At 51.5% G+C, this 14,668-nt stretch overlaps 1 protein-coding gene across 13 annotated transcripts in view; it reads right to left on the bottom strand.

The window, feature by feature from the left end:
• Positions 1-14,668, bottom strand: part of FLI1 (Fli-1 proto-oncogene, ETS transcription factor) — a 142,960-nt gene that overhangs the window by 33,005 nt on the left and 95,287 nt on the right. For all 13 annotated transcript variants that reach the window (XM_051847967.3, XM_051847958.2, XM_070048312.1 and 10 more), the window contains one exon: positions 1,771-1,836. In XM_051847967.3, coding sequence (XP_051703927.1) covers positions 1,771-1,836 — 66 coding nt within the window. The remainder of the gene's footprint in view (positions 1-1,770; positions 1,837-14,668) is intronic.

Here is a 14,668-nt window from a genome sequence, read left to right as displayed (position 1 = left end):
CGGGCTTGTTATGCTGTATATTTCCCCACTAGAGGTTCTGGTGATTATCAAGCTGGAGGTTGTTAGCAGGAAACACAAAGAAACTCCTAGGCACTCAAAGGGGTAATCTTGGGCAGGACACGTGGGAATCGTTGGGTCTCTGTCTCTTCTGCACCCCAGGAGGAACTGAACCTGTCTGTCTCTTCCCTTACAGTGTGCTGGGCTACACAATATACAACCAGTGCGCAAAACTGCAGCTTTCATTCCACACAATGACAGGTGTCAGTTGAAGGAAACACAGGGAGGGAGAAAGGGGTGAGGAGGGGTGCGTGCCCCCTCGGTTCTTCCACTGCCACCAGCAGTCCCCTCCTCTGCTGGATTTTTGTTTTGCCACAGAAGGACATTTTTCACTCCCTCTCTGGTTTGTAATTATTTGTTCACATGTTTGTTTTCTTTTTTTTCTCCTTCAGCCTAGGAACTATGCATTAACCCACTTAAATGCCTAAAATCCAACACAGTATCCGGACTGATCTCCACGGTATTATTTTATAAAGAAAGATGCTGAGCAATGGCATTGTGGTCTCTCTTAAGACCCCTCACTGATGGGGCTGGCACTGTGGCGTAGCAGGTAAAGCCACTGCCTGCAGTGCTGGCATCCCATATGGTCACTGGTTCTAGTCCGGGCTGCTCTACTTCCAATCCAGCTCTCTGTTATGGCCTGGGAAAGCAGTAGAAGATGGCCCAGGTGCTTGGGCCCCTACACTCACTTGGGAGACCTGGAGGAAGCTCCTGGCCCCTGGCTTTGAATTGGCACAGCTCTGGCCATTGCGGCCAACTGGGGAGTGAACCAGCACATGGAAGACCTCTCTCTCTCTCTCTCTCTCTCTCTCTCTCTGCCTCTCCTTCTCTCTGTGTAATTCCGATTTTCAAATAAATAAATCTTAAAAAAAAAGACTCTCACCAACAACAACCCTTGCCTGGGCTGGTTTTCCTTCTTTCTCAACCAAACCAACTCATAAAATGGTCACCTTACTCATGAATCTACCTCGATAATATCTGTTGGGAAAGAAAGCTCAAGAGATGGACATGAGAAACCCTTGACATGCTTATTCACTGTCTCCAGCACAGAACATTCCAGAATTTCAGCCTCGAAAGGAAACAGCATCCAATCCACTTCGAGAACAACCCATTTTCATTCGTGGAGTGACAACTTCAGGTTCTATCTTTGTGATATTACTACGAGACATTTTAAAACCTTCTTGTGTTTTTGCAACTTGCGGCACAGGTGGGAAACACTTTGGGTTCCTGGCTCGTGTGCTAGGGAAAAAGTGAGTGGAAGAAGGAAGTTGCTGATCTTGCGCTGTGGCTCACTAGGCTAATCCTCCGCCTTGCAGCGCCGGCACACCAGGTTCTAGTCCCGGTCAGGGTGCCGGATTCTGTCCCAGTTGCCCCTCTTCCAGGCCAGCTCTCTGCTGTGGCCCGGGAGTGCAGTGGAGGATGGCCCAGGTGCTTGGGCCCTACACCCGCATGGGAGACCAGGAAAAGCACCTGGCTCCTGCCATCGGATCAACGCGGTGCGCCGGCCACAGTGCGCCAGCCGCGGCGGCCATTGGAGGGTGAACCAACGGCAAAAGGAAGACCTTTCTCTCTGTCTCTCTCTCTCACTGTCCACTCTGCCTGTCAAAAAAAAAAAGTTGCTGCACAGACCTGAAGTTTTGCACCCTGAACCTAACTGCGGTGTCATGGCTTGTTACTGGAGAAAACAATAATCCCAGGGGGGACGAAGCTCACCTTCCTTGACACTCAGCCGGGAGGACTGGTCTGTGTGGGAGGTCGTATTGTAGGCCAGCAGTGAACCTGGAAGACAAAGCAAAAACAGGTTATAAGCCAGGCATTTGGCCTAATGGTTAAGACGCCAGTTAAGATACCTGCATCCCGGAGTGCATGGGTAGGATGCCCTGCTCTGTCTCCTGGTTCCGGCTTCCTGCTAACACTCACTGCCCTGGGAGGCAGTTGTGACGGCTCACGTGTTCGGGTTCCTTCCATCTAAGTGGGAGACCCAGGTTGAATTCTCAGCTCCTGGCTTCAGCTCTGGCCCTAATCTAGCTGTTGAAGACATCTGGGGAGTGAACCAGCAGATGGGAGTTTCTCTCTCTCTCCCACCCCATAATAAAAAAATAAATAACTTTAAAATATATGCCAAAAAGCCCCAAACAGATTATAGGCCCAAACCTTCTGAGATCAACAGCAGATGAGAGCAGAGGAAGGGAGCAGAAGAGATAGGGAGTGGGAAGAGGGACAGAGGACTCCTGGAGAATGAGGAATCAGCTGGCGTGATTCATTGCTGGGAGCCAGGCATGCCGGACTACCGCAGCTGCCTGGAATTAGAGTAATTATGTTCCACAGGAGGCTTGCCGGTGTGTGTGTGTGTGTGTGTGTGTGTGAGAGAGAGAGAGAGAGAGAGAGAGAGAGAGAGAGAGGAGCACACCCTTCTGAGCACCGTGCCGCAGTTCTGCAGTGCACACAGGACTGGCAGGCAGTCATCTGGGTCCGTCCTTCTCCCACTTACTCACCGGGTGACGGGCAAGTGACTTTGCATGTCCAGGCGGGGCTTTCTTTATCAGAAAAACGAAAGGGGTGAGCCTGAGCCGAGGTTGCCAGACTGCTTCTCTCAAGGCCAGATAGTAAATAGTTTAGGTTTTGTCTCCTGGATACAGGGACTGTGTGCAGTCTGCTTGGTTTTTGTTTCATTTTGCCTGTGGCTCAGATTTGGCCTGCAATGACATCCTTTGGGTTTGTGCACGTGCAGGTCCTCCAACAGGGTACTTGTTACTGGGGTGTTGGGAGTTGGGAGGGAGCTGTGCAAACAGGAGCGTCTGTACCCCCCTTGCCTATGCCCAAGAGGATACAGCTGAACATGGGGAATAAAGTGCTGGCATGAGCGTATCTGCAAGGGGATTCGGTCCAGGAAGCCACACGGATACCGAAAGCCACAGATCCGGGAGTTCCTGACGGAGAATGACAGATCTGCACAGAGCCTGTGTGCATCCCGCCCTGTACTTGAAATCACCTCTAGGGCCGGCGCTGTGGCACAGCGGGTGAAGTCACCACCTGCAACACCAGCATCCCATACGGGCGCCCGTTCGTGTCCCGACTGCTCCGCTTCCCATCCAGCTCCCTTCTAAAGGTCTGGGAAAAGCACTGGAGGATGGCCCAAGTGTCTAAGCTCCTTGCCACCCACGTGGGATACCTGGATGAAGCTCTTGGCTCCTGGCTTCTGGCTTTGGCCTAGCCCAGTGCTGGCCGTTGTGGCCATCTGAGGAGTGAACCAATGGAGGGAAGATCTCTCTCGATCTCTCTCTCTCTGTCTCTGTCTCTCTCTCTCTCTGTGTCGCTCCCTGTCTCTGTGTAACTCTGCCTTTCAAAATAAATTAATAAATCTCTAAAACAAAACAAAACAAAATCACCTCTGGATTACTTCTAAGACCCCAGACAACCTAAGCGTTCTGTAAACAGTTGTCACATTCTATTGTTTAAGGAACAATGTCACGGATAAACAAGGCTGCACGTGTTCAGTACCAACGCAGTGTTCTGTCCTAACTATGTTAAATCTGAGATTGGCTGTCTCTATGTGAAATGCAGATGTGGAGAGCTGGCTACATAATCTCTAATCTTTTAACATTAAATGTTCAGTGCCTACCTATGCGGGGCCAGGCATAAGTCAAAGGCATTTGAAGCGCTGGTGTTTTTGTTGTTGTTGCATGCAAAAACACATTTTCCCTTCTTTTTTAAAACAAGGTTTGTTCCTTTGTTTCACATTAAGTCAAGAGCTTTATTTGGTAATAGGCATTTTTGCCATTCTCCCGGGGAAATCGTCAAGGGCTACCCGGACTCAGGCTGGGGTCCGCTTTGACCAAGGATGCCATGAGCCCCCACACATGTGTTCAGGCAGGGATGCATTTTCTCAACAACCCTGCTTCCCGTGGCCAAGGGCGCTGACGGGTGCCAGGCTGGGCACGGGCTGTCAGACGCTCCTATTTTTAGTCTGCAGTCATGACAGGGACACAGCAGTGGAGCTGCGGCCTCACCCAGCTGTGGGCGTTGGGTTGTGCTTCTCACAGAAAATGTGCGCCTGAGCAGGCCAGCCCGTGCGGGCCAGGATTTTATAAGAAACTTTCAGCCGCCTAGACCGTCGGACTTCTGGCTCAGGCAGCAGCAGTTCCAGAGGAAAACCAGGAAGGGGGTCGGGCCTCCTGGCTGCCGAAGTGCGGCTGTGTGGGTGCCATTTTAGGAACGAGATGGTCACGTGAATGCAGGGTCCAAGAACAAGCTATGTTTGGTTCTTCCATTCTCAAGAATATCAACGACAAAGTGAGGCTGGGACAACTTCCTTTTTTAATACGAGAGTCTGGCCGGCGCCGCGGCTCACGAGGCTAATCCTCCGCCTGTGGCGGCGCCGGCACCTCGGGTTCTAGTCCCGGTCGGGGCGCCGGATTCTGTCCCGGTTGCCCCTCTTCCAGGCCAGCTCTCTGCTGTGGCCCGGGAGTGCAGTGGAGGATGGCCCAAGTGCTTGGGCCCTGCACCCCATGGGAGACCAGGAGAAGCACCTGGCTCCTGCCATCGGATCAGCGCGGTCCCTGGCTGCAGCGCGCTGGCCGCGGCGGTCATTGGGGGGTGAACCAATGGAAAAGGAAGACCTTTCTCTCTGTCTCTCTCTCTCACTGTCCACTCTGCCTGTCAATAATAATAATAATAATAATATGAGAGTTTAAAAAGAGACCTGCCTTTAGGACCTCCATCCAATTATCTCCTCTCTCTGAGCCACAGGTAAAATGGGCCAATACGTGGTAGCTGTAAGCAAGGATTTTAATCCAAGCTGTAAGCATGGATTAAAACATGGTACGCTGGAGTGGTGTCTGACACATGATTAAGACATTGCTTGGGACACTGTCACCCCACACCAGAGTGCCTGGGTTCAAGTCCAGGTTCTGCTTTGGGTTCTAGCTGCCTGCTACAGTACATCCTGGGAGGCGGCAGTAACAGCTCAAGAACTTGGGTTCTTGCCACCCACATGGGAGAGCCGGATGGAGTTCCACTTCCTGGCTTTAGCCTGGCCCAGTCCTGGCTGTTGTGGGTATTTGGCAAGTCAACAAATGGATGGGAGATGTCTCTCTGTGTGTCTGTTTTCTCTTTCAAATTAAAAAAAAAAAAGATGCTAGCTACAACATTCGTTGTCTTCATGTCCATTTCCCACAGACACCAGAGTTATATACAAGACAATCCTTTATGCAGGGGCTAGCTGGGCACCAACTTCCTCCTTTAGAATTGGAGTTATGGGGCTGGCACTGTGGCACAGTGGGTTAACGCCCTGGCCTGAAGTGCCGGCATACCATATAGGTGCCAGTTCGAGACCCAGCTGTTCCACTTCCAATCCAGCTCTCTGCTGTAGCCTGGAAAAGCAGTGGAAGATGGCCCAAGTCCTTGAGCCCCTGCACCCACGTGGGAGACCCGCAAGAAGCTCCTGGCTCCTGGCTTCAGATCGGCACAGCTCTGGCCATTGCGGCCATCTGGGGAGTGAACCATCGGATGGAAGACCTCTCTCTCTCTTTCTCGCTCTCTGCCTCTCCTTCTCTCTCTGTGTAATCTGACTTTCAAATAAAGAAATAAATCTTTTTTTAAAAAAAGAATTGGAGTTACGAGTGAGTCCTGCTGCACTAGGAAATAATCCTCCATGACTGGAAGGCGTTCCAAGAGAATACAGCCAAATCTCAAGAGTAAGATCCTCCGTGCCTGACACTCCGCCTAGGGCTGCAATCTCACTGCAGGGACAAATAAAGGAAAACGCAGGGCTCGGAGGTGCACAGGGCCCGAGTCCTTAGTGCAGAGTTAGCTGAGAGCACGCAGCGTAGATAAAGCACATTCATTCTACTTTCTACCACAGGCACACGTGACTTCCACAGGAAACTCCCAGCAAGCCAAGAGAAGGGGTCGCTGGACCTCTGCAAAGCCTGCATGAAATGCATATTTCATGGTAACCTCGGAGAAGGATTTTGCCCTGCAGACTGTTGCTGGTTCAAGTTTCACTCCTAGAAGGAGAGGCCGCCTCCCCTACGCAGGGGCTGGCGGGGGGCTGCTGGCCCCTCTCCCAAGGGACCCACATTCCCTTCTTTTTTCGGATCTTTTTTTAACCAGGGCCTCGGGCTGTCGAGGGTGGCACAGCACTCTCTTTTTTTTTTTTTTTTTTTTATGGGAACTTGTTCTGGTGCAGGAGGGTCTTCCCCTGAGCCTGGCCTTTGCATTTCTTTCTCCTGCTCTGAGGTTCTTTCTGGGCTAAGCCTGAGCGGCTCTGAGCTGCCAGACTTTCCTGCAGAGTGAACAGGCCAGGATGGGGAGGGGGCACGCCTGACTTCTCCTCTTGCCTCTCACTGAATCCTGGCAGGAGCCATGCAGAGCCAGCATCACACCGTGCCCCTTCCACGGATGACATCAGCATTCAGCAAGGTCAAGTCCTTTGTCCAGCAAGGTGCAGGAGGCAGGACCCACTTCTGTCCCCAGCCCAGCAGCTGGGGTGTACTTCAATGAAAAAACATGGTTCCTGGGGCATGTGTTCTGCTGGGGCAGGTTAGGCCTCTGCCTATGACATAGGCATTCCATATGGGTACTGGTTTGAGTCTCAGCTGCTTCACTTATTTTTTTAAGTTAATTTATTTATTTGAAAGTTAGAGTTACACAGAGAGAGGAGAGGTACAGAGTGAGAGGTCTTCCATCTGATGGTTCACTTGCAAAGTGGCTGTAATGGCCGGAGCTGAGCTGATCCGAAGCCAGGAGCCAGGAGCTTTTTCTGGGTCTCCCTTGTGGGTGCAGGGGCCCAAGGACTTGGGCCATCTTCCACTGCTTTCCTAGGCCATAGCAGAGAGCTGGATCAGAAGTGGAGCAGACAGGACTAGAACCGGCGTCCATATGGGATGCCATGGGATGCCGGCACTGCAGGCAGCAGCTTTACCCGCTTCGCCACAGCACTGGCCCTGAGCCCTTCACTTCTGATATAGCTCCCTGCTGATGCACCTGGCAAAGCAGCAGGGGATGGGAGACCTGGATGGAGTTTCAGGTTCCTGGCTTTGGCCTGGCCAACCCCTGGTGTTTGCACCCGTTTGGGAAGTGAGGCAGAGACGGAAGATCTCTCTCTCTCTCTCTCCCTCTCCCTCACCCTCCTCTCTGTAACTCTGCCTTTCAAATAAATAAATAGATCTTTTAAAAAAAAAAAAAACAAAGTATTTCCTGGGTTATTTGTTTGTTTACATACATACTAAGGTACTTCAAAAAGTTCATGGAAAATAAAATTCAAAAGATAGGTTTAGGGGCCGGCACTGTGGCCTAGGAGGTTAAGCCTCTGCCTGTAGTACCAGCATCCCATATGGGCACCAGTTCAAGTCCTAGATGCTCTACTTCTGATCCAGCTCCCTGCTAATGTGCCTGGGAAAAGCAGTGGAAGACAGCCCAAATCCTTGGGCCCCTGTACCCAGGTGAGAGACCTGGAAGAAGCTCCTGGCTCCTGGCTTTGGCATGGCCCAGCCCTGGCCGTTATGGCTATTTGGGGAGTGAACCAGCAAATGGAAGACTTCACTTTCTCTTTCCCCCCTGTTTTCTCTCTGTATCTCTGCTTTTCAAATAAATAAATCTTTGAGAGAGAGACAGACAGACAGACAGAGAGAGGTTTATTTTTGTGTAAAATATTTTTGAAATCCTTTTTTTTTTTTAAATAACATGCATTTTCCAGGAACTTTTTGCAGGAGCCTGGTAGTTGGGATATAGGCATATATGCAGGCATAATTATATTTCTATTTATTTGTTGCACTCTTTGCTGTAAAAAGCTTGAAGTGACTTCCGCCGAGAACGGAGAGGCCTTCCGGAAGTCACAGCACAAGCCGAGCAGGGTATCCTGCTTGTGAATCCGTCTGTCGCCAGACCCTCGATTCGGGGTCTGAAAGAAGGTGGAAGCAGGCAGAGGGAGGCCAGGCAGGTGTGGGCCAGGGGGCTGGCCAAGGCTTTCTGCAGCTCTGCGTGCCCCCTGCCCCTGCTGCTTTGCGTCTGGGACACCTGGAGCAGGCGCCCAGGGCCCCTGTGCCAAGGCCTTTGTCTCAGCCTCACTGTTACCATGGAACTGGCCGGTGCCCGCTCACGGCAGCCTGTCGAAGGCGGTCTCCCTTTCTCTGCGCTGAGTCAATAGCTGGGGCTGGCTCTATCTCTGCACTCTTTCAACAACAGGCCTGGCCAGCTTCGGAGCCCAGGGCAATCGGGCCCTTTGTTCTGTTGGAATCCTGGTCTCCTTTCCCAGTCAGCCCGGGGCCTGGAAGGGATAAGACTTCACCCCAGCTTAATTGCCAGACCCGTCACCTTTGCCCGGCCAGCTGAGGCTGCAGGTGGGAATAGCGCAACACGCAAAATGTGTTTTCCATTAAGTTTAAATTAAAAATGGGAATCAAGATAGATACCTTTTCGGTGGGCTCCCTGTCACGCAATATATTTCACTCTCTTGAGCTGCCACTGTTTGAACACACAATATTTTTACCCAGGTCAGACCCCATAGACCTACAAACCCAACTCATTTATAAAATGAAACATGGCTCTTCCTCCCTCTGCCTCTGGCCCCCACCCCAGGAGTCCTAGGCTCCCAGATGTCCCCAACTCCCCCCAGTGGCCCCGAGTCTGAACTGCCAGGTGAGGACCTCTGGGGTCTGCCCCAGTCTCACCTCCCCCAGACACAACGGGTATGCCCATCAGGCCCCCACTGTGGGGAGCTGCCGGGGACAGAGGACAAGGTCAGTTGCGGGATAGATTTGACTTACTCTGCCTCATTCCAGGAGCCACAGGAAAGTTTTTGGAGAGCACTTATCTCTCGGTGCAAATAAAAGCAGAAAAGTGGTCTGGATTCCCACAGGGACCTGGGGAAGCGAGGCTAACTCAGAAGGGGAGATCCACATACGTGGGATCTTTCGCTGCTGTCTGGGTTCAGGTGGCTCCTGCCACGGTGGGCATGTCTACAGCCCAGGCAGGGCCTGGCTGCAGGCTCAGGGTGGCTGAAGTGCCAGGTCTCAGTTGCTTTGCCTTTATTATTTTTTAAATAAAGTAATTTATGTATCTGAAAGGCAGAGAGAAGGAAGAGAGAGACACAGAAGCAGAGATAGGGCATGGGTAAAGCCGCTGCCTACGGTGCTGGCATCTCATATGGGTGCCGGTTTGAGTCCCAGCTGCTCCACTTCCAATCTAGCTCTCTGTTATGGTCTGGGAATGCAGTAGAAGATGGCCCAGGTCTTTGAGACTCGGAAGAAGCTCCTGGCTCCTAGCTTCGGATTGGCACAACTCCGGCTGTTTTGGCCATCTGGGGAGTGAACCAGAGGATGGAAGACTGCTCTCTCTCTCTCTCTCTCTCTCTCTCTCTCTCGCTGCCTCTGCCTCTCTGTAACTCTGCCTTCCAAACAAATAAATACACCTTAAAAAAAAAAAAGAAACAGAGACATACAGAGATATCCCATCCCATCCCTGGTTCACTCCCTCAATGCCCACAACAGCCAGGGCGTGGCCAGATGGCAGCCAGGAGACAGGAACTCAATCTGCGCCTCCCATGTAGGTGGCAGGGACCCAAGTGTCTGAGCCATCACTGCTGCCTGCCGGGAGCACATCAGCAGGAAGCTGGAATCAGAAGTGGAGCTAGGACTTCAATCCAGGTCCTCTGATACGGAATGCAGATGTCCCAAGTGGCACGTCAAATGCTGTGCCACACGTCCATCCTGGCTTTATTGTTTCATTAAAAAATATTTGAGAAGCAGAGACAGACAGAACTCCTACTTGTAGGTTCATTCCCCAAATACCCAAAACAGGCAAGACTGTGCCAGACTGAAGCAGGGGCTGGGAACTCAACACAGATCTCCTACTTTTGGGTGGCAGGGATGCAAATACTTGAGCTATCACCTGCTATCCCCCAGGGTCTGCATTACTAAGAAGCTGCAATTGGGAGCTAGAGCCAGGACTTGAACCCCAGTACTCTGTGAAGTACTCGACCATCTTTTTTTTTTTTTTTTTTTTTTTTGACAGGCAGAGTGGACAGTGAGAGAGAGAGAGAGAGAGAGACAGAGAGACAGAGAGAAAGGTCTTCCTTTGCTGTTGGTTCACCCACCAATGTCTGCTGCAGCCGGGGCACCCCGCTGATCCGAAGCCAGGAGCCAGGTACTTATCCTGGTCTCCCATGGGGTGCAGGGCCCAAGCACTTGGGCCATCCTCCACTGCACTCCCGTGCCACAGCAGAGAGCTGGCCTGGAAGAGGGGCAACTGGGACAGAATCCAGCACCCCGACTGGGACTAGAACCCGGTGTGCCGGCGCCGCTAGGCAGAGGATTAGCTTAGTGAGCCGCGGCGCCGGCCTAAACACCCATTCTTGCCTTAGCTTTAAAATGGGGCTTATAAATAGTTGTCCACGTGGTGGCCACATGGGGGCATCCTATCTATGCAAAGTGAGTGACATCCGGGCAGATGCCTGCCCAAGCCCTGTGCTCTCCAGGAAACTGGACAGCCCCATGTTCTGTGGGCAGCTTTTCTAGAGCCAGCCACTGGGTCCTGGAATTTCAGGTGTGGGTGACGTCACACAGCTGCTGTCTAGGCAGCTAATGTACCAGGTAGGAAGAACAAGCCCCTCCGGCCAGGCCAGGTAGGCTCCAGCCTGCCAGACCCTCTGGCAGAGTACACAAAAATTTAAAAGCATAGCTCCCTCTTAGACAACCAGAAAATATGATCAAATTCCTGTTGTGAACGTGTAAATCTGATACCAGAACTTCTAATCCTACAAAACGTCTCATTTTCTACTAAGATGCAAGAAGACTTATCAGAGAAGAGCCAGCACTTTGGCCCCTTCTCACTTAACCAGTCCATGGGAGGCCAGCACTGTGGCTTAGATAGTTAAGCCTCCACTCGTTGCGCTGGCACCAGGTTCTAGTCCCAGCTGCTCAACTTCCGATCCAGCTCCCTGCAGATGCACCTGGGAAAGCAGCAGAGGATGTCCCAAGTGCTTGGGCCTCTGCACCTAGGTGGGAGATCCGGAAGAAGCTCCTGGCTCCTGGTTTTGGCCTGGCCCAGCCTTGACTCCTGTAGCCATTTGCAGAGTAAACCAGCAGATGGCAGATCTCTCTCTCTCTCTCTCTCTCTCTCTCTCTGCATCTCTGCCTTTCAAATAAATAAATAAATACTTTTTAAAACACAACAAAAAAACTCTTTGTGATAGGATTAGTGCCATTATAAGAGATGGGAGAGGGCTTGTTCCCTCTCTTTACAACAACAAAATCCATGGGCTCTCAGACCTGTTTCTCCTCTACTGACTTTGCCCACAAATCCCTCCATCTGCACTGAGAAGCTCAGCTATTTTCCTTCACTGCTTGTCAAAGTGGGAGCCCCACTCCTTCTCTCCCCAACTAAAGGGCATAATAACAAAGCACATGCTCTCCTTCTTCTTGCCTGGACTCTGTCACCTCCAACCCCTGTCCCCAAACACTGACCGCCTTCTTAAACACAAAACATCCACTGGAAGTCAGTCTGGAAAATCAACAAAGGATCTGAAAGATGAGTTGGTCCGCACAGGGCAGTCCTCAGCCATCCTGGGAGCCAAGAGTCACTGGCCCATGCCCTCCTGCAGGCATCCTAGCAACCAACCATCACCCAGCACCAGTGGGACCCAGAGGCTGGGACTGCAAGGTCAAGGCCCATGAAAAAGAAGCAGGAATCAAAGCATTTTTTCCTGACAGTGGATCATTTTAAGTCTAAGTTCTTCAAAAGACGATCCCCATATTATGTTGGGGCACTTTGCTTTTTCAGACTTAGTTCAACTATTTTAACTTCTGTTCATGCATAGTCTGTAGAGCAATGCACAGCCCACTCCGCATTGTGAGTCTTTGCACGCAACGAGGTACCATGAGCACATCTCACAGGACTCGTTTTTGTAGCTGAACAGTGGTCCTGTCTTGAAATCTCCTGCTGCTCACCCGCCATGCCTCTGGTTCTGGGGCTGCGTCCTACATTTGCAAATGTCCTCCATGCATGTGCTGGAGATCTGCTGGCTAATAAGCCTCCTTCCAGAGTCTTCATATTCTGTTGGCTTTGGGGGCATGTTCCTTAAGAGCCACAGATGTTCTCAGAAAAAAAAAAGAAGAAGCCATCCACCCTTTTTCTGGCCAGGCTACCTCCCTCAAGTATCAGACTCTCCACCCTCTTTCTCTTCCACCTGTGCACTGCTCTGCTCCATGCTCTCTGTGCTCTTCCAGTAGAAGAAATATCAGGTACATGATTTGACATGAGTCACTGGGCAGGGGCCACAAAAACCCTCTCCCATGGGAAGGACCAGGGACCCTGCCCAAGACCACCCACTCTAGTTTCACTTGTGGTTAATGCAACTCCCAGGTGTCCATCACAATGCCAGTCTTGAGCATCATGGCCACATCACCAGCCAATGCCCCTCATACCTTAGGGGTAAAAAGGCTCCAAACCAGGAACACAGGTTACCATGATTTCCCCTGGCCTGCTCCTCCCTTGGAAGGTACTTCAATCAACTTTTGCTTTAGTATCCTCACTTTCATCTCTCTGAACTACAATTTCTTTCTCCATTGGTGACAAGGAACTGAGACAAGCCAGATGCTGCCGGGGACAAACCATCTCCTAAGGTTACCGCTGACCGCCTTCTCACTCTGCTGGGCCTTTTGAGCACCAGGTCTTTGTCTCACCTCAGGGTCTGTGGCTTGGCTTCTTGGTAACAGGAAGTCCTAGCAGGGGCTTGGGTTGTTGACGGGGCAGTCAGAAAGCAGGGCCTGCGGTCACATGGCCTGCATGGGCTTTCCCCATGTGCAGTTAGAATGCACTTGAACATCCTCCCAGCAAAGCCCTCTTCCTCGGAACCCCCAGTTCCTGGGCCCTCTCGCATGTACAGCATGCGCTCCACACGGCTGCTGTCACCTCTTGTCCCACCAAGGAAGCAAGAGAGTGAGGGGCCCATCAGTCTTCTCCTGCACCTGACTCCAGAGAAGCAGATGAGGCAGAAGGGTCCCTGCTTCACTGTGCTGGTCTCTCCTTCCCTGCCCAGCCTCTGCCCACTCACTTCCCCCTGCTCTGTCTGGCTTATTGCAGAATCCTGCTCAAAGAGCCTATTCTGTTTACTCTACAAGTAGTAAAGGGCCTACAGATATAGATCATTAGAAAATGTGAATTATTCCAAACTCAGAAAACCTGGATGGAAAACTGTCTACGTTTTTGGACTTATTTCTTGGCCAACCTCATGTTGCAGCACCACTCAGACATGGGGTCACTACCCTGGTGCTAACACCGCACCATCCACTGGCTCCCACAGGTTAGCCAACACCTCTAAGAGGTGACCCGAGAGCCTGGGGGAGCGTCCAGCCCCATTCCAGACCACGGGCACACTACTGCAGGAACACTGGATTATAACGATGGTGAGTGAAACACCCACTGAGCAATGGAGAACTCAAGAGGAGCCAGGAATAGCAATGGGCCCCAGAGGAGCTGTCTAAGAGCTCAGCTTTGAAGGGGGCTTAAAATCATGTCACATTTTCCTGAAGCTGAACTCCAGCGAGACTCCCAACAGCCTGGGCATGTGCAGCCAGCACATCACACGCAGGCTGCCCAGTTGGTCTTTGGACATAGCTGCCGGCCAGCAAGGCCCTGTGTTGAGTGAGCCCATGTCTTGTGCTCCCTGACCCTAGTACCTTCTTTTCAGTCCACAGACCTAGCCTTCAATCCTTGGGTATAGCACATGTGCCACCCGGCCTGCACCCCTTTAAGCTGAGCTTGAGGTCCTCAAGAATCCCCATCCTGTGCTCGGTGACATTTCTTAGTTTTTCTTTCTCTCTTTCTCTCTTTTAAGGATTAGCTAATTTATTTTGAAAGGCAGAAAGAGAGAGAGAGAGATCCTCCATCTGCTGGTTCACTCTCCAAATGGCTGCTGCAACAACCAGATCTGGGCCAGGCTGAATCCAGGAGCCAGGAACTCCATCTTGGTCTCCCACATGGGTGGCAGGGGCCCAAGCTTTGGGCCACCACCTGCTGCCTTCACAGGAGCACTAGCAGGAAGCTGGGTGGGAAGCAGAGCAGCGGGGACTTGAGCTGTCACTCCGATACGAGATGCAGGCACTGTAAGTTTCAGCTTATCTTGCTGTGCCATAACGCCAGCCCCTTTGTGACCTTGCATAGCAAATGAAGTGCACACCACATTGATGAGTTCTTGGTGCTAGGAACCCAGCCTTATATTAGATAAACCCTTAAGCACTCTCTCTTAAGCACTTCCTCTCTAAACATCTTTCCATTCTCCTGGCTGAACCAGGAGAAATCTGCCAACACCTAACCACCTGCAGCATCAGCGACTCTCCCTGTTTAGTAAAGTGTGCAGGTAGTGCAGGGTTATGGGGTGCCCAGGTGATGCAAGGATAAGACGAAGTTAATCTGAGGGTACTTCAGAAAGCTCAGGGGGAAGTGATGTGAAAAGATATGTTTATTTTGGTGCAAGAATTTTTGAAATCCGTGTATACAAGGGATCTTGGGAAGGTTCATGGAAAATCAGGACAGGCAATGGGTGCGGCAACTAAGACGCTGCTGGAGATGCCCTCGTCCCTTATCAGGCACTTGGGTTTGGTTCCCCAGC

This window comes from Oryctolagus cuniculus, chromosome 1 (genome assembly GCF_051225735.1).
Source record: "Oryctolagus cuniculus isolate XC-2025 breed Fujian yellow rabbit chromosome 1, ASM5122573v1, whole genome shotgun sequence".
Classification (NCBI taxonomy): Eukaryota; Metazoa; Chordata; class Mammalia; order Lagomorpha; family Leporidae; genus Oryctolagus; species Oryctolagus cuniculus.
Note: the sequence above shows the minus strand (reverse complement) of the source record. Positions and strands in the feature narration are given on the sequence as shown.